Consider the following 19623-nt stretch of genomic DNA (forward strand, 5'->3'; position numbering starts at 1 on the left):
TGATTTTCCCAATCACGCTTCATGACAAATAACAAAATAAGACTTCTTAAAGAAAATATGTTATATTTAATCATGAAATCCATTGTATTTACAGCTCAAAAATATAACATCTGAGACCAAATCTGACTGTTTCTTCTGAGTGGTACAGTATACCATTCATACAAAGGCAAACTTATGAATGAATTATTTACAAAATATAATAAAGTGCTTGGTTAGTTAATCTCAAGAGATCTGCCATGCTCCCTCTTATTATAGCCTGCAACTCTCCCTGAGAATTCCCATTTTAAATAGAAAAGTACTGTAAGTCCATTTGGAGGTGTCCTGCCCTGCCCAGTCCCAAACACTTAACTTCAAACTATGGAGATGTTGTCCATAGTGCAGGCACATGAATCCACGATCATGTTGGGGAACTCGGCCACTTCTATCTCGGTGTAGTCGCCCTTCTTGACCAGGTACATAATGGGCAGCGGAGCGCTCTCTGCGATGCTACACTTCCTCTCCCCGTAGCCATAGTTACGCTTGGGCTGCTTGCATCCCCCGGCGCATCTGTAGGCCTGGTATCCCGCTGGCTCGATGATCCAGTACTGGGTCCACGTGAGCGCGCGGAAATTGATGAAGTATTTATCTCTGCAGCACGTGTCCTTATCTGGGTTGTTTTCACAGTCGCCTCGAGACCTATGCGGAAACCAAATAGGGAGTCGTTAGTTAACGTGTACTAATTGATGTGTAGCCTAAAGGTATGATAATTGTCACCGGACCGGTGTTACAATGTTTATACATTCTGCATATCAAAGAGCGCCTTACCCAAACTCTTCGAGGTTGAGCGTGTAGAGGACCAGCTCAGGTTTTCCCAAGGTGTTGTCCGCCTGGTCCTGGGTGGTAAAGTGGACACTCTTGGCAATTTCTGCCGCGTAGCTGCCAGGTCTCTCGCCCTCGATCCACACCTCCAGGTGCATAGGTGTTTTTTGCTGCGTCTTTGACCAATAGTGCAAAGCCTGAGTGACATCAAAGCTTTTCCAGCCGGTCTCATGGATGGGGATCAACCTACAGGAAATAAATGGTTGATTAAAAACCTTGCACATAGGGTCTAAATGATAAGAACAAAGGACAACACAGAGCCTAACGGAAATGATCTGGACACGACATGGCTTTGCGTAAAATCTTACCGCGAGTCCACCAGAGAGGTTCTGTTAGAGCCGTTCTCCAGCATATCTACCCAGTAGATGGAGACTCTGGCATTGTTGACTGGCCGGTGGTTCCTCCTCTCGGGCATTGAGCGTTTGTTAGGGGCTTTATTGTACAGTTTCAGTTCGGCCATGGTCACCTCGCTGTTATGGGGGATGCGGGTATCCATATCGAAGACCATCCGTTGCCGAGTGGTGTCCGAGTACACAAACTCCCCAGAGATATCTAATAAAACAGAACATAGAAATGCTTAGGTGTTGAATATAAAATCCGAAAAAAATATGAATGGGTTGGAATGCACGCTTGCATAAGCAGAACCATGAGGGCACACAAATGCATAAAAAAGTAAATGTGCGCGCCTATACCGAAATAGGTCTGACAACATTCAATTAAAAATGATTCAGATTTAGGAAGCATTTTATTTATGTCTGTACTGTAAAATGATTTTACCTGCATTTCCTCGAATTCCCCTCAGGATCCCCGCCAAGCTCGGCAGAGACCTGCGCCGCCTGTCGTGGTGCAGCTTCAGCATTGACAGATATTTATTCTTAACGAGCGTCGGGATGACAAGATTCTCCAAATCCCTTTTGTGAATTTTCGGAACATCATCCAGCCCAAGTTTGTGAAGCAGGGCATCCTTCATGTCGCTGTGCGTAAAAGCCTTGGAGACGGTGACGAAAGCAGCAGCGCACAAAACGCAAACACGGAGCAAATCCATCGTAAATCTTCTAAGAGGGTGTCGTGTCCAGCAGAGAGAAGAGAAGTACAGCAGCAAAGTAGCTCAGAGAGAGACAGTGGCACTCTGACATCGGGCTGGTCCTTATAAGCCCCTGGCCCTCCCAGTCAGTCATTCGCACATTGAGGAGGAGGAGGAGGGGGATGGGGACCGATAGGCTATCTCAACAAAAGGTGTGACATTAGAAGCCACGTCTCGGTCAAGACATCAGAAGTGCCATACTTGAAAGGCAACCATCTCCCAAACGATGTATTGTTCCGTTTCATGTATATGATCATTTGAACACCCTTCCTCTAGAATCATACAGGGATTTCTACAATTTATAACCTACAATTTCATACAAAGCATTTGTAAAATTCAGTCTGCTCAATATCAATGGGAAGTCAACCATCTCCCAAAAGATGTATTGTTCCGTTTCATGTATATGGTCATTTGAACACCATTCCTCTAGAATCATACAGGGATTTTTACAATTTATAACCTACAATTTCATACAAAGCATTTGTAAAATTCAGTCTGCTCAATATCAATGGGAAGTCAACCATCTCCCAAACGATGTATTGTTCCGTTTCATGTATATGGTCATTTGAACACAATTCCTCTAGAATCACACAGGGATTTCTACAATTTATAACCTACAATTTCATACAAAGCATTTGTAAAATTCAGTCTGCTCAATATCAATGGGAAGTCTAGTGATGCTTGTCACAAAAGCATTACTTTGCAGAGATGTTTGCGTAAGAAAACTCCTAAAGACAGCATAATACTTTTTTATTTTTTTTATATTTTTTTTTAAACAAATGCCTTTCCATTGACTCTTCTTCATGTTGTCTACATCTGCACATGTGTTCCCAGACAGCCCCTGACCCTGTGAACCTGGGCTGCAACCTCTCAGTATCACCGTTGTCTACACACCCTAACGTGTGCATTCCACTGGACAATGTAAAGCAAGCCCAGTCTGGCAACAGTATGTCAGTGTGCTTATTTCTGTCTGTCTGGCAGCCATTTTAGTTGATCAAGGGTCCCATTTATGGCCCATCACTGGTGTGGGGACTCTGGGGAGGAGGGGGCAAAGGGATTACATGTTTATTCCAAACCCATCACCCCTTCTGCCCCTCCGACAGATTAAAATTATTAGCCAAACAGACAGTTAATCCAAGAGTCGATGTGGATTGGGAGGCTCTTCACATGTTGATGATGATCTGATTCCATTGCAGGATTTGCCTTGCCTTTTTTGTCACGCAAACATTAGAAGAGGGGTTGGTGGCCCCTAGAATGGGCCCGGTCTGTGTTTGTGTATTGGGGCTTATTTGCTTAGAGATGTCAGACAAACTAAAGGAGGACACAGGAAGAACAAATGACAGATGCCTGTCAAGGGGGACCATTGCTAGCCACATCTGAAAACCACACTCTATGCTCTGCAGCTACTATATTCTAGGCTATTTTAATCATTCAAATACCTGAAATGTATTGCTACATAGGTACATCCAGACCTGGGTCATGTCAAATACTTTCAATTAAACTAGGCATGATTTGGTTTACCCAGTACGTTGCCCATGGAATACTGCCAAAAGTGCAAACTCCAAGCTCCAAAGGATTTGACATTTGACCCAAGTCTGCATACATCAATCACTACATCCTTAAATCTACAGACACATGAAAATATCATTTAAGAAATCAGTAGTACTGATTTACAATGTAGATTACAATCATATCCACATCAGTGAATGTATGATCTTTTCACACAAACAAGTAGCTTGTAATGTAAGGTTGGAATATGCAAAAGATTGTCTGATGATTAGAAACACCACAGTAGACATGTGAATTCAGACCAGATATATTGGGTCAGCCTATACATAGCCTAGGGATCTCAGTGATCTTTTGAAAGCACAAAACACACAAAACTTTTCCTTCCACTTCGACCCATAATTGAGTAAATTAAGATTCCTCTTGTATGATATTTGGCAGTCTTTCCCCCGTCCCTTCCCAATCAAAGCCAAGACAGGTCCCTGGTTCAAAGCACAGATACATCTGATTCTCCCAACGTGCAAATCATCTTCAATCAAAGGCCTGCCAGCTCTTACAATCCATAACAGTAGTGTTAATTAACATCTTACATCTGCATTAGAAAAGCTGTTCAATTTATCTGTGATCTTTAGGCCAATTATTAGTATTTTGATCAATCAGATCAGTTGCCAATAATTGGGTAAAAGATCAGAATTGGGCAGCCTGTGTAAACACAGTCAAAATCCCCCTCTCTATGCCCATTATCACATGATCATTAAATCAAACATATTTTCACATTTTATGGTTTTAAATATGATAATTATAGGGAAAGAGGCTTACAATTACATTTACCCAAATCTAAAGTACAGGCCTACTGTACATTTGCATGGACTTGACTTCAGCAGAACATCAGAAGACTAGGCCTATTATTTTGAGCATCTCAAATGAGAAAAGGAAGCTGTGTGTAAAGGTCAATATTGAAGTTGTAGCCCTAATTATTTACATGACATTACATTGTTGTCACTAACTTCCTGATTATGGTATCCTGCCTTATCTCAAATATTTGAAGAAATGCAATGTTTTGCACCTGAATTGCTCCACTTGTAACTAACTGCCCAGGATTCAAGTGGGGAATGGAGACCAATCATCATTGAGCAAGTCTGAGGACAAGGCAAGAGTGGTAGGCAAGCCAGTTGAAAGTGCTAGACATGTGCAGGGCCAGACAACAATCCACTTATGGTTCAGTCGTATAGGGTATTTAATTGACCCGGCTATAGCATAATTGTAATTTAATTTGTATCATCCTTTTTCATCCTAGTAATTTATTTCCATTTGTTCATTGACATTAGGAGACTGTCATAATCTTGAAGAGGAATCTAGGCTACATTATTTTGCATCTGACTACTGTAGATGCTCACTTGGCAGAGATTCCATATTTATCATTGTTAATATGAAATGGACAAACTTGATATAAATAAATTAAAGTAACTTTTGAATCACCTTGTGGATGACTGACAAATCTACCAATCGTTATCTGTAGCACCCAGAAAATTTTAGGCTGCAGAATATTCGCCAGGGGGCGCGATTGCTCCAAGTAGGTCATCAGATCCAAGTTGGCACTTTCTTGACCCAGTGCTAGCATGTGTTGAAATAATAATATCTTTTTTAACTTAATTATTTCAACCCCTGGGCCCTGATACGCTTGTTGAATGGCAAAGAATATAACACAATTATGTTAGACCTGCTAGATCAAAGGGGTGGTGGAAGATATTTAAACAAAATAAAATGTTATAGTTTCTGAAAACTCTTTTCAACTTTGAAACCCATAACGTTTGAACTATTCTCTTTGAAATGTAAATGCCTTTCATGTTGATAGTTCAACACTATTATGTTAGCAGTACTTTCATTTCTCATAATAAGCTGCAAGAATACCAACATTGATTGACAGGCTCGCTAAAAGATAATGTAGAGATAACGTGAATATTTCAGTCAATCAATGAAGTCAATAGTTAACATATTTGACATCTGGTCAGGTCCAATTATTCTAAATGTTCCTGCCTGTTAACTAAATTAAAAAAAATAGCCAGGTGAGCTACTTTGGGTGTAACCTATCCAAAAAAAAAAAAATGTAGTGTTAGTTGCTCGCTCAATATAACGTGCATTAAAAACATACATATGTTTAGACCGTTCAAGGGCCAGGTTTTCGTTCTTACCGTAAATGTCATTCCATTCCACACCGAACGGCCACATTTTCCATTCACAATATTATTGACTATCCTTGCAGTATACCCTTGCGCCCCACAGCCACGGCACAGCAGATGCTGTGACGGTCGCCATGATGAGCTGGGATTTTGCCTGCAGCAGCGAGCAGTAGCTGGGAAGACGGCAAGCGACCAGGGAGGAAGGCAGCGTCCTGGATTGGTAGAAGCAAGAATATAGCTTCTTTTTTCTCTTCTTCTTCTTGACAGGAAAGCTTTCAACCCGTCGGAGAAACCGCATTTTCGACGGATACAGCAATGGACATCTACTCGAACCATCGTTTTAAACTGTGAAGAGGGCCCAGGCAGATGATTTTAGATTTGGAATTAAAAGAAAAAGCTAGCTAAGCCTTTCGCCCTTCCATTCCTCAGACTCAAACAGAGGAGGGGCATTGGGGCTTTGTAGCATTGCAGATCTGGTGTTGATGCATTTTTTTTTTGTCGCTGCAGAATTGATAACCACAGATAATAACTCAGGGGATTGCTATAACTGCATTGTCACGGGTAATATTTTCATTGCTTGGATTTTTTGCCAGGAGAAGACCAGAAAAAAATACGAAAGGAAATAATACCAGCGGCTTTCATTAGGCTAACAACACGTCAAAATCTGCCGGCCAGGGCAGGGTCTGGTAATTGTGAATTCTTTGTGTCTTGGGGGAATAGATTAGCTAACTAAATAAAATGAGGACAATGTACATGTCTCGCACAACTCCGAGATACTCTATCGATACCTTTTGTGAGAGGTGGATCATGATAGATCTGTTTTAGCTCGCTAGTAACTTGCTTGGATCAAAACTTCAAAGTTTTTCCCCCCTCATTTTGCTACAAGGTGAGACAAGCTAGACTCATTTCTGTTCGTCACCGGTAAGCCTGAAATATAAGGCTTAGCTACTTGAGCGAGTTTCTATCATTTCCCCTACTACCATCACCAGACTACAGTTTGAATCATGTCGGGAGAGGTCCGTTTGAAGAAACTGGAAAAGCTGATCCTGGACGGCCCAGCTCAGTCAAATGGCCAATGCCTTAGTGTGGAAACGCTATTGGATATCCTTATCTGCCTGTATGATGAGTGCAACAACTCACCCCTCAGAAGAGAGAAAAACATATTGGAGTTTCTAGATTGGGGTAAGTTTTTTTTTTTTCTTCTTCTTTTTTTTCCCCCCCCGTTTCTTTTTATGTAAGATGATAATGTTGGTGCAATGTGTCCCTCCCTTTCACAACACTCCTTTTATAGTAGTAGAGACCTCAGTACTAGGCCCATGGAGGATCTGCTATCCTCTTAGCCTAGGCCACCTCCACACTTACATTTTAACCGCAAGCTAGTTGTTGGGCCATTGGCATTTTGGAGTGGAGTATGACTGCTTCGAGGTACTTTCTATCGCACTTGATTCGCGACACATGACAAATTGACTTTCTAAACTAACAGCAGAAGGAACGGTGACATTGTTGTAGACGTGGTGGTGGTAGCAGGCAGACAGGCAGGGGCCTAGCGTGAGCCCCAAATGTCATGGAACGTTTTGTAACCTCTCCTCACAGTCAGTGAGAAGAAAAGCGAAGCACCCAGGACCACACACACATAACTCAATATATTTGTTGAATAAACGAACTGTGTTTGTGACAACCTTGGGGGGGGGGGGGGGGGGGGGGGGGTTGGTTCGAGCACGTATGTGGAATGCGACTCGAGTTTTCTAAGACTGGCCCTGGGGCATGCCTTTCCCGAAATGACAAAGTGCCAAGTGTGATTTCATTTGGACATTTCCCCGTGTTGACACGGACACAGCCGGAGTCCAGGGGTGATGGCTAACTAAGTGGGAAACACTCAAATAGGTACCGCAATAAGGTCCTCAAAATATTGCTTTTATTCAGGACTCACTCATTTCACTGACAGTAGCTGCAAACAATGGAAAATATTTCATCTTTACAAACTATCAAAACATGCTTGTCTGCTTCATATAGGCTAAGGGGTTGTAGTGTTTTTCAAGTACAGGTAGCCTACTGAAATAAAGCAGCTATCAACGCCGTTGGTGTCCTTCTTTTGACTTCAAAGCTCACAACAAGGTTTGATGACATGGTATGACAGGTGTTTCATAGCAGAATGGACACCCAGGCCTGTTACATGAAACAGCATTCCCCAACGATGGATGAGACACTTAACTTAAAGTCCAAGTGAACTGGTTTTTTTTTATGTTCACAAAACGTGATACTCAAAACGTAGGCCTACGTCATCAAGAATAGATAGTATACTTTTAAGTTATAGGCCTATAACTAGGCTGCCTAGTAATGACTTAGGCCTATTTGTCACCGCTCGTATCCCCTTTAATGCTCAGCCCACAACAGTAAAGACAAACATTAGTATAAGGTTTGCTTTTCATCACTTAGTTGTTTGGTGACCTCATTTTGGTTGAAATGGAGACCCTTGTATAAACTGCAGCCGTCCGTGAATGGACCAGGCCTAGTTCACCATATCCTTTTATTATGTCCTCATAACACTCACCACCTTGGATCAGGGCCAACAGCGCAGTAAGCAGAACAGTCTTTCACTTAAATTAATCTTAAGGCTCAATTATTGAACATGTAGGTCTAACATGATTGTATTAGCTGCTTTTAAAAAAAAAATTGGTAATGGAAAATGATGTTAATTCTAAATACTGATAATGACTGTTACTGCACTATACAATAACCATGTTATAGGCCTAATTCTATACTATATGATACTATACTAGTATGTACTTATTTGTAGCCTGAGAAGTTGTCCAGATATGAGTTGGATCACTCACAGAATAGAAGAAACAACAATCTCTGTTTGAATGAACTTTGGTTCTGGTGTGGTGTGTCTCTGTTTAGTAGTTGAAGAGCTCCACCTCTGTTTATGCAGTGGTTGTGGTGGTGAAGATATCTTACACACACACACACACACACACACACACACACACACACACACACACACTACCCAGGCCAGGTGCAGTTGGGCATGGTAGAAGCTAAAAGGGTCTTTGGATGCCGATGATGAGGGTTGATTGTGATGTCAAGGGTCTGGACATCCTTGTCATGATTCTTGATGTTATACTGTTTCCTGTGTGGAGATTCCACAGGGGCAGCTAACAGGAAACACCGGGACTGGCAGCTGGGCTCTTTTGGGCACATGATGTCATACCAGGAAGTGGCTTGGTTCTATTGTGTTGGTCACTCCTGTACTGCAGTGAGTTCACAATCACAAAAGGGTACTATGTAGTCTGAGGGTGGCCCATGTCATGTCTTGCCTCAAAGTGGATGCCTTCCCTGAACTGTCACTCTGTATCAGACAGTTGAAGTAGCCTAAATATAGCAGACTAGCAGTCTGTCACATTTTTACGCCCTCCTCCATGTTTCAAATAGCACACATACCCGCATCTAAGAGGTTCCCAGCTCTAATCTGCGAAACAAACTACCTAACCAAAAGAAAGTGAAGCTGAGGATAAATACTATTTTACAGCTGCAGAAGGAAGCTAAGCTCCTACATACAGTATGTATGACCGGCTCTGGTTTTTCTCACCGTTCTCTCCCAGAGGGTACAGCTCTGTTTATTAGCAGCCTCTGAGGACCAGGAGGTTGGTAAATGGCTGTCTGTCTGCTCTCCCCCGGGGCTCCCCATACTCCTTCTGGAGCTGGGGTGACCCCTCTCCTCTCCTGCCTGTGGAGCCAGCTGGCCAGGCTGTATTTACAGAACTTTTTAGTGTGAACACACACACACACACACTTATGCAAGCCACATGCATGCATGCATGCATACATACATACATACATACATACATACATACATACATACATACATACATACATACATACATACATACATACATACATACATACATACACACACACACCCTTTCTACCTGTCCAAATAGGTAAATGGTGTATATATAATATATATTAAATAAGAAAACACATTTCTGCTTTCTGTTTCAAAATGGTTTCTCGTTGTTAATGTCATACAAAAAAAATGGCCCTGGAATCAAATGTTTTCCCTGTGGCCTGAGTCACAACAATCCTAAAATGTATGATGGTGTAGACACACACACACACACACACACACACACACACACACACACACACACACACACACACACACACACACACACACACACACAGGCTGAATAAGGAGCATAACTGTACTTCTAAATTAGTCAAACCCAAAGGAACAATTAGCCACTCTTCCATTTCCTCCCTCCCTCTACCAGCCAAGTCTAGACCAATGACACAGAGCAACATTGTTTTCCCAAATAATTTATCACTTGAAAGGATGAATTGATGCAAGGCCTGCTAGTTGAGCTGTTCTGGCTGAAATTGATGCAGAGCCAATTGGCAAAGACACCTCGCATACTTCTGTCTTTCCCCCTCACTTAGGCATACTGGGCTGGGGTTTCAGTGGTAGCAGGGCAGAGGGAGAGGACCCAGAGGGCTTCTGTTAAGCAGGGGTTTGGATCAATTCCATTTCAAGTCAGTTTATTCAGGAAATAAACTGAAGTATCAATCCCAGTTGGTTGCCTATCTGGTAGATACTGGAACTGATTAAAAAAAGTGTCATCACATATTGGATCCGTGCCCAGATATACTACCTTCAACCTCGGGATGAAAACTATTAGCAGCTCTTAAAACAGGTCCAGCGTCTTAGAGTAGGAGTGCTGATCTTGTATCAGTTTAGCCGCCTTAGATCATAATGAATACGATTACATGACGGGAGGGACCTGATCTTAGATCAGCACTCCTTCAGGGCTGAGAAGCTGGGCCTGAGTTAATAAATAACTCGCAGAAAAACCAGGATCTCTCTAGGCTTTTAGTTTGGTTCCCCCTCTATCACGGGATGTTGCTTCCAAACACAGAGGGCTTGGCACGGAACACCAGCTGTAATAGTATGGTTGTTCCAAGTAATTCACCTCCGCTTCATCCCAGCCTGGTTTTCTCTCCTTCTCTCTCACTAGCTCGTGCCCTCTGTATGTTTTGTGTCCCTTGCTGGGTCTGGGTGTGGTTGGGAAATATGCCTACAGACAGACGTGCACACGCCCGTGTACAAACGTACACACACTCACGCACAGATTGATATGAAGCGAACAGACGGTGCATTACAATCATTCTTCAACACAAGCAGCACCAACAAAAGAAACATTGCCACATGCCAAGTTCCCCAGGTTATACTATTAGATGGCATTAAACAATGTATTTTGTGGTGAGGTGTTTGACGTCAAAGGTGATGGGTTAATTATGGGGCACAGGCAGGCCAGCGAAAACCTGTGGTAGCTAGCTAGTGAATGAGAAAAGAGTGGGTGCTTTATGAGCCCCTGTGTGTGCCGTAGCCAGAGCATCCCTGCATTTTGTGGAGGCTCAGCTCAGCTGTGTGTGAAAGCGCTGACTCAGCCAAGCCCCGGTCCTTCACAGCTCGGCTGTGGAATTTGGATTGGAGGTGCAATGTGAGGAATACAGCAGCTGTTTAGGGGCTAGCTCTTTGTCCCTCCCTGTCCTCTCTCTCCCATGCTTTCTTTCCTTCTGTCTTTCCATCTTCCATCTCCCTCTTGCAATTTCTCTCCATCTTTCTTTTTTCCATCTCTTTCTTGCACCCTCCCCCGTCACTCTGTCTGTCCCTCTTTTGCCCCCTTCTTTTTCTCCCCACCCATCCCCACTCCCTTTCTTGGTTTCTACTCCTCCATCCCTCTCCCTCCTTCCCATCCTCTCTGAGGCCCTGTGTTCAGGTATGGTGACTAGTCAGTGTGTGTGTGTGTGTTGGGTATGGCGGCTGAGCCGGTGTGACCGTGACGGTGCAGTAGCCGCCCAGAGCCCAGCGGTGTTCAGCGTTCTCTGACAGCACTGCTGCTGCTGAGTCGCATCTCTGCTGTACTGCACAACACAGAGCTCTGTAGCTATCTGGTTGTACACACTGTTTATGTATACAGTATGTAAGCCTATATCAGGGACTGGGACACACTGTACCAGGATCAGTGGCAATGGACAGGATAGTGCCCATTTTAGAAGTAGAATGGAGGGAATCCGTGGTTATGGACAGTCAAATAAGGAGGCACTGTATTTCTATTGTTTTGGAATGATAAGAAATGCATGAAATGTTCCAAATGTTGGGATATGTTCAATATGGCTGCTGACTGGCGGCCATCCACGCATTGTGGAGTACTGCTTTGAGTTGTCTGTCGTTCTTTTTCTGATATTACCACCTAGCATTTCTCTGGGAGTGGGTAGATTGTGCCCTTGACTTTTAGTACGTTGGTGATTTTGAGGGTGACCGTATCTATTTAAATTTGACACGTGCAAGCCAAGCGCCACCACTACTATCTTTAGCAAAAAAGTTGGCAAACAAGCACACACCGGCCACGAACGATGTGTTTACAATACCGCGTTGGTGAAAATAGACCAAATTATTAGGGCGAGGGACATGTTCTACTAACAGCTTACTAAACAACATACACCTAGTATTACTTTCTTAGAACATTATACATATCTCCCTGGCATATTAAATCATTTATGCAGCAGCATACAAGACATTTTTGGACTCACCTTGTGAAGGTGGCATGGCGGTCCTTTGTGGGCAGATTTTGTCATCAAAGTCTTGCATTCTCTGGATTTATGGTGGGAACTCTATTGAATAGCAGGCTAATGTTAGTGGTTTCTTTGCAATGCTTGCAGTTAGCCACTGATTTCTTCCAAACGAGTCATTGTTGAATTTGCGATTTCCAACTTGTTGCGTAATCTTTTTGTCCAATGGCGACGAGCACCGATATTATAGGTATTATCTATCATTTGTCTTCATATGACAAGGATTAAAAATGTTTTGCCAGTAGATTGTCGACTTGATTCATGATGATGACCGCTAGCTAAGACTTTGAAGGTAAGATGTTGACATGATCAGTCCAATCAAAACTACTGTACATATAACGTGATTTGATGTCATTTTGTATGTCGCCAATGACCTTGAGCCTTCGTGGAAGGGCACTTGTAATATAACTTTATGGCAGGACCCAAAGGGCTGACATTTTGGATGTCTACCCTTACTAAGGACTTGGCGATGACGTACTGTCCCCATGAGTGACAGAACACTGAACTAATCACGACGCAGTGCTCCTATTTTCCGCTGGCTCGCCCCACTACCACAGAAAGCACTGAGCTAGGCTGAAACACCTGCATATTGGAGCTGCCTTACTCAAGAACACAAAAAAGAGACCATGTGTATACAGGTTTATTAACTGAATGATTCATATGTGACACATATTAATGCCAAAATAACATGCAAAACAGGCAAGCCCCAATTATTATATATTTTTATATAATTTTTTTGTTGTTGCTCAAAATGTGCTCTGCTCCACCTGCCCTGAATGACTGGTCGCCACTGGGTCCGGTACTCCATTTTTCAAATAATAAAATTGATCTGGTGGTGGTGGCTAACCTCAATGTTCTCGATTTTCCTAATAAAATGAAGCTCCTGTCCTTTGCAGACTAATCACATTACCTGTCTGTCAGCAAGTTGCTTTCTGTACTACGTGCAGTCACAAGGTATGTATGAGGTAGCTGTGACGTAGTGAATGTGTTTGCGGGTTCTTCTACTCAGAAGCGTGTGTGTGTGTGTGTGTGTGTGTGTGTGTCTCTCGCTTACGTGCCTTTCTGACGAGCAAAACCTTTTATGAACGGTACCCTCCCATGCCCTCGACGTCATCGTCGATACGTTGAGTTTCCTAGGCCTATTTCTCAGAGAAACTGTGACGCGAGCTGAAGCCTTGTTGCCTGTTTCTGTTTCTTTTATTAATGTGAAACCATGTTGTACCTGTTTTCTGCTTTTCATTAAGTCATGCGTAGCTGTTCTTTATATGGCTTAAAATACATGTGTTCATCTGGGAAGAATATTATATATAGGCTGTAGCGTCCCGGACTTTGATCAGTTCTGAAAACGAATCTGACACACAGAAATCTATGAAAACATTAAATCCTTACCTTCATTCTTTCTCACTAGAACTTGCTGTAAATAAAGCAGACATTAGCACTGTTCATCACTTCACTGTCGTTCAGAAATGATTTACTGGATCAGATGATGGTCGGCAACAGGCCTGTCACAGTAGTAGGCCTTACTAAACAGCTCGCCACCAAAATGCACGTCCAACAAGTAGGCTGTTAGCCTATGCATCATTATTTAAGAATGACGAATCAACTTAATGTGACCCTTTCGGTTAGGCCCATGCTATAGAAGCGTTAGATTTTTGCAGTTCACATCCATCATTTTGGTGATGCGAACATTGATCGCTGATGAATGTTTGCCAGCTGCCATTTAGCGATTCATCAGATTATTGTCCCGGTTTGTCCAGGTTTCGATGGGCTTCTTATTGTGTTCAGATGATTTGATTAGAATGATGCTTCCAGAACATTCACACCTATCTAAACTGTTCAATCAGCACACAGTCTGGAAACTTTCCTTCCTGTGCAGGTCAGTCACCTTTCCTTCTCCCATTTGTCATATAGAAAAAAATGCAGCCAATTAAGACTTTCCATATTGGCGCCAATCACTAGTAGCCTAATAATACTCTTCCAATCTATGGAGAGAAATTCAGTAGGCCTATGTTGCTGACAAACAGCATGTTGGAGGGAGTAGGCCACTATGCCGAAGTTCTGTACCCTAAACTCCTCGTTCTGAAAATGTATGAATCTGCTATTCAACGTATAGGCAGGCCTATGCCTCTACCTTTTCAAGGAAATAATATTATTGTAGGCCTAGTTTTATTATATTGATAATTCGATTCTAGATCATATGCTTTCTGTGACTTTATCAAGGTATTATTTTTTTTTATAGACAGAGATCAACCTGTGAAATAAGATTAACATGGCCTACTTAATAAAATAAATAAAAATTGCCGGCAGTCTCCATCTAATGTTGCAGACTAGGGCGCGTGCAGACGAAAGAGTCGCCTACGAAGGAGTTCGCTGCTGCCTTGCTTCGGTGGGGCTCTTGAGTGTGTGTGTCTGTGTGTGTGCACGTCTGTGTGTGTGGATCCTGTTGTTGTGGTGGAGTGTTCCTTGACATCTTCCTCCTTGTGGGGTCACAGGAAGCTGTGGCTAGAGGAGCAGTCCAGTAACGCTGCCTTCCCTCGCATGACACGACATCATCAGGAAATCCTCTGGTCGCTCTGATTGTCATCTCAATTGCCTGTGGGATAAGACATCTCTGCTGCTGCTAATAGGCCTATATATAGACTGATAATTCATCTGTCTGTGACTCTGTCAGGGTGGGAGATTTATTTGGATGAAAGAGCCTCAGGCCTGTGTGTCTGACAGCTCTGCTCATCTGCTGCTTGGTTGTGTGTTTTCCTCATCTTGGGATGACTTGCTGGATGACTTGCTTTAATACCCCCCCCCAACACACACACACACACACACACACACACACACACACACACACACACACCATTTATAGCCCCATGGTCCTTCTGGCTACAGATTAGTAATTCACTTCACACTTCAATAATTGTAATGCTGAATTTACGTTGAGGTAGAAAATAATTTGTTTTTTTTTATAAGCTTTTCCAGCCGTAATTACTTATTTTAATGATAATTATCGGCCATATGCTCAAGATGTTTTAATTTAGACCCTTCGGCTAGATACTTAACCTTTAATTGCTTTGGTGAATAATATCCATCTATTAAAAATAAATTGGTCTACATCAGGGGTTCAACTTTTTCAGCCTGGGACTCAAATTGGTAATGGTGTTTTCCTTATAAATACACTCAGCTATACGTAAATATCGGTACATGTCATTGCCCTTACGCCTAAAACAAATGCAATATAGACTAAAACAAAAACAATGAAATACCCATGTAAATAGCTAGTCATGTTTATTTATCCCCATTTAAAAACACTTATATATCTGTCTAGGTTGGAAGCGTTGCTGTTAAAATACACACACACACACACACACACACACACACACACACACAGGCTCAGTTTTTGATAGTGCAACCCTAAGTAACAGTACAGATGAAAAATGGTCAGGCCTACTGTACATTTTACTGTAGAGATTATTGTTAAAGTATAGGTTGGAACTGTGACTGTTTAAAATACAATAAATCATTTTTATTCTGAACTGGAATAAACTGATTGATCACATCACACAGATGTAGACCAGAAAACACACACACACATAGTCCTAATGAGAGGTGTGTGTGTGTGTGTGTGTGTGTGTGGCGGTTTGACGTTTTCAACAAGCAAGTCTATTCTGGGATCAGTTTCTGACAGTGCAACCCTGAGGTCATGCTCAGCGTTGAGTTAAGAACTCTGACTCGCATAGGTATGTGGTGGCAAACTGGATCAGAACATCTACTGCTTCCTCCGTCAGTCAGGAGGAGACCGCTTCCTGCTGTAGATGAGCAACCCAGAACTGTGCGAATGTGTTTGCCTCAAAAAGCATATTGCTTCAATCAGTTTATTCCAGTTCAGAATAAAAATAATTACTTTTTTTAACAGCAACAGTATCATCCTAGACTTGTTTTCAACAATAATTTTTCATCTGTACTGTTACTTAGGGTTGCGCTATCAGTAGCTAGGTAGCTTGATTTGGCTAACGTTAGCTATTAGCTATGTACAAGGCCAGGGGATTGTTAGAAAGAGAAACGCAGATCTACTACTATCTTATTTCTGCTCATCATCACCTGTTATAAAATGACAACAATGCCTTGCTAGCTGACTTACTTTTCCACTGTCAAAGCACTGTTTCCTGAAGCATTCTGCCCTGTTCTGAAAGAACTCCCTGGGTTTCCCATCATGCTGTGGATGTTTGGTCAGGACGTGTCGTTATATTAATTTGTTCGTTTTGAGAGACTCATTACTGAGCACTTCCCAGCACAAAACACATTGTGGGCGCTCCTCGTATTTTATCAAAGTTTGTATGAAACCAAGAGAGAAAGTCATCGCTGTTTTTGCGTTTCATGACGATTGAGCTCAGTCAGACTTTGTGGCAAGCTTGAGTCCATTCGATGACTGACAGCGGCTGACAGCGCATCATCTGCTTCTGAACGACAGCGCTGCAGCGTGTGGGTGATCTTCAACAAAACTGCAGAAAAAATATCAGGTTAATAACTACGATGCAGACGCGCAGCTGCCAAACTAGGCAGAGACACCGCTGCTAGGCAGAGAGCGCAGTTGCACTTGGCCAAATCAATTCCAATATTATATATTTACTCTGACACCTCATGACCCACCATTTAACAGGTCTGCGACCCAAAGTGACCTATACATTTAAGAAAGGCTGGCCTACAAGGTCCATGTTCGTGCAAATCTGTCTCCTAAGTGGGCCTCGATAAGCCTGTCTGTTATTGTGAGCCAAGTGTAAGGCCTATAATGCTATTCAAACAGCTGTGAAGTATAGCCGGTCATTGACTGAACATACAAAGAAATGTTGGTGGCACTTTTACAGAATAAAGTGGTAATAACAGCAACAACCTGGTTATAGTATGCTAATAAGTTATAGTTACAATAAAAACATTTAGAGACAGCACTAGCCTACTTTAATAAGGACCAACTTAGCTTCTTCCTCGTGATGGCTAGTGTCAGTCACTGTGCTGTGTATACTCTGTAACGATTAGCCTACTTATGAAGCGTTGGAAACTTAGTCAGGTTATGTCCTCTTGTTAGGAACACCCTCAACAAAAACACGTCTGTTCTGTCCTGTCCTCAAGTGGTTAGGAATGGGCAGAGCATGACGAGGTGTTGTTGTGAATGGCTCTCATACTGTGGACTTATATCATGGATTGGCTTCTTTGACTTGTTACTCAGTCCTTTTGACAAACCCTGGCCTTCAAAAGTCAACCTGGTTACAACCATCTGACTGGTGTCAAACACTTCTTTTGCCTCTGGCGCTCATCCCTCATCCAATAGAAGCAATTTTGCAATATGTTCCCTTTGAAATATAATTCATTTTTGAGCAGTTGCATGTGTCTTTTCTCTTCCTCCTGAGCGAGGTGCGCGTCGAGACACGTCCGATCTGTAGCCAGCCAGATGCATATTTTTGGGAATGCTTTCTGCTTATGGTTACTTACAAGTCTCGGCATTGACACCTTAGTTTCTTCAGAGAGATATAATTAGTAGTGTTCCCTGCCGTAGGGATTGGTTGTGGCCTAGAAAGCGTCTGCTATGCTGTGAACTGACGGACTGCGGAGGAGTGTGTGTGTGTGTGTGTGTGTGTGTGTGTATATATATATATATATATAGGTTTTTGTCCCCCTCATTTATTCTTGTAAGCAAAAAGTGGTAATTTGGTGGGTTTTCAACTCAGCGGCACCCATTTTGTAAACATATTATTGTATCCTTGTTCGGGAAACCTTAGCCACCTGTAATGGATAACTGAACACACGGACTAGCCCTAGATCTAGGCTAAAGAAGAAAGGTCTAGCCTCCATCACGTCACTGTCCTCAAATAGTGTCTGGTCTAAAGCCCTTTCATCATATCAGTCACAGAAGAAACAGCTTCCAGCTTGCAGGTCAGTCGTATGCAAAACATCCTTCCATTTTTACCTGGGTTGTCAAGATGGTGGAACCAGCCCATCCAGTTATTAGCCTGTAGTGTAATACTTGGTGTTCTGTGCGGATGCAGTCAGTACAAAGGTTAGCTTAGTATGGGATATGGTGTTACACTGACCTCCACCACCCCCAGGTTCCCTATTCACAAATAGTCTCTGTGTAGGACTTGATCTAGGATCAGTTTGGCCTTTTGGATCATAATGAATAAGATGCTATGTTCAGGGGGGGGGGGGCCTGATCCTAGATCAGCACTCAGGGCTCAGGTCCTCTTTCCTATCAGCCATGATAGAGAACCTCCAGCCAGGGTGCACCTCACCTCAGCCACTGTTGGTTCGGTTTCCCACAGAATGAAAGGGTTAGAGTTACCTCTACCGTCCGTGATGCATTCTGCCATGGGGGGGAAGGGAAGTGGAAAGTAAGGCCCGACATTTTAATGTCATTCAAAGAAAACATGGATAATCTGTAAATCAAATGCCCCCCCCCCACGGTGACAGATCGGTGTAAAAAGAAGGGGATATGTCAGGGCTGAAGTTAAGGGTTCACTGTCGATGTCAGTATGTGGGCTTAGACGAGTTCTCCCTCCCTCTCCTCCATTTTGAGCATCTGTACCTGTTTGCTTAAAGCCGGGGTAGAGAACCTACTGTGCACAGCTCGAGGGCTGCAGCAGGCAGGTTGTGCTAGGCTAGCCTTCCATTGTGTTTCAGGTCATTTAGGTAATTAACTGGGGAGAGAGAGTCGTCTCACCTGCTTCTCAAGGTTACAGTTGTTGATTTCTGGTTGAATTAAGCCTATCCCTTTTTCACACCTCAAACTAAGTTAGGTAATCCATATCCTACATAGGGCAGCACAATCAACTGACAATCTTTTCTCACACTGACAAGTCTCTGAAAATTAGCATTGCACTTAGCCGTTGGCCTTATTAATGTTGACTATCCTATTCATTAAGGTTATGGGGCATGTTGTAAGGGCATTTGGGACTGAGCACTCCCTTCATCACCTCCCAGAGCAATCTGGTATGTAGGCCCCAGCTCTGGCTTTTGAGGACTCCTAGAGATCCGTAAATATATTTGTTCCTTCATTTGAGAAACAAGCACTCGTGTTCTGCTAAAAGTAAAACCGGCAGTTTCTCTCACAGCTGCCCATGTCACCCGCTCTCTCTCCTCCACCCATCCTTCTGCGCTGTAGTCCATATAACTCAAGAAGACATGCTGAAATCTATGGCCGGGATGATGCCAGTATCTCAATACTCATTAGTATCCTGGCAAGGAAACAAAACAGGAAGCAGATTTAAGTTCTTTAGAAATACAGTCCTAATGTCAGAAATAAACATAATTATGTTGTTATGTTATGGTCCCAGCTCTACTGAACCCCCCCCCCCCCCCCCAAACTGTAAAGTCCCCTCA

General features: G+C 42.8%; 2 protein-coding genes across 8 annotated transcripts in view; one reads left to right on the plus strand and one right to left on the minus strand.

Annotated features, from left to right (window-relative positions):
• Positions 1-43: 43 nt before the first annotated feature.
• Positions 44-5645, minus strand: lft1 (lefty1). The gene is made up of 4 exons (XM_029733171.1): positions 1636-5645; positions 1167-1410; positions 805-1044; positions 44-675 (listed from the first exon to the last, which is right to left on the minus strand). The coding sequence occupies exons 1-4, from the start codon at positions 1901-1903 to the stop codon at positions 351-353; spliced, it is 1077 nt and encodes a 358-aa protein (XP_029589031.1). The 5' UTR covers positions 1904-5645; the 3' UTR covers positions 44-350.
• A 127-nt stretch (positions 5646-5772) lies between these two features.
• Positions 5773-19623, plus strand: part of cdc42bpab (CDC42 binding protein kinase alpha (DMPK-like) b) — a 92743-nt gene continuing 78892 nt past the window's right edge. For 5 of the 7 annotated variants that reach the window (XM_029733154.1, XM_029733153.1, XM_029733157.1 and 2 more), the window contains exon 1: positions 6348-6810. In XM_029733154.1, the coding sequence (XP_029589014.1) occupies positions 6633-6810 (178 nt within the window). In that variant the 5' untranslated portion in view covers positions 6348-6632. Of the gene's footprint in view, positions 6811-19623 lie in introns of all 7 variants that reach the window. The other 2 variants (XM_029733160.1, XM_029733158.1) reach the window with 2 other exon arrangements.

The sequence above is a fragment of the Salmo trutta genome, chromosome 35 (genome assembly GCF_901001165.1).
Source record: "Salmo trutta chromosome 35, fSalTru1.1, whole genome shotgun sequence".
Taxonomy (NCBI): Eukaryota; Metazoa; Chordata; class Actinopteri; order Salmoniformes; family Salmonidae; genus Salmo; species Salmo trutta.

What these genes read in the sequence shown, in the direction of transcription:
- lft1 (XM_029733171.1), bottom strand. Translation starts at nt 1,903, where the DNA reads ATGGATTTGCTCCGTGTTTGCGTTTTGTGCGCTGCTGCTTTCGTCACC. An exon ending in ACCTCTCTGGTGGACTCGCG is followed by an intron (nt 1,045 to 1,166) that starts GTAAGATTTTAC and finishes TATTTCCTGTAG; the next exon opens with GTTGATCCCCATCCATGAGA. An exon ending in CTCAACCTCGAAGAGTTTGG is followed by an intron (nt 676 to 804) that starts GTAAGGCGCTCT and finishes GTTTCCGCATAG; the next exon opens with GTCTCGAGGCGACTGTGAAA.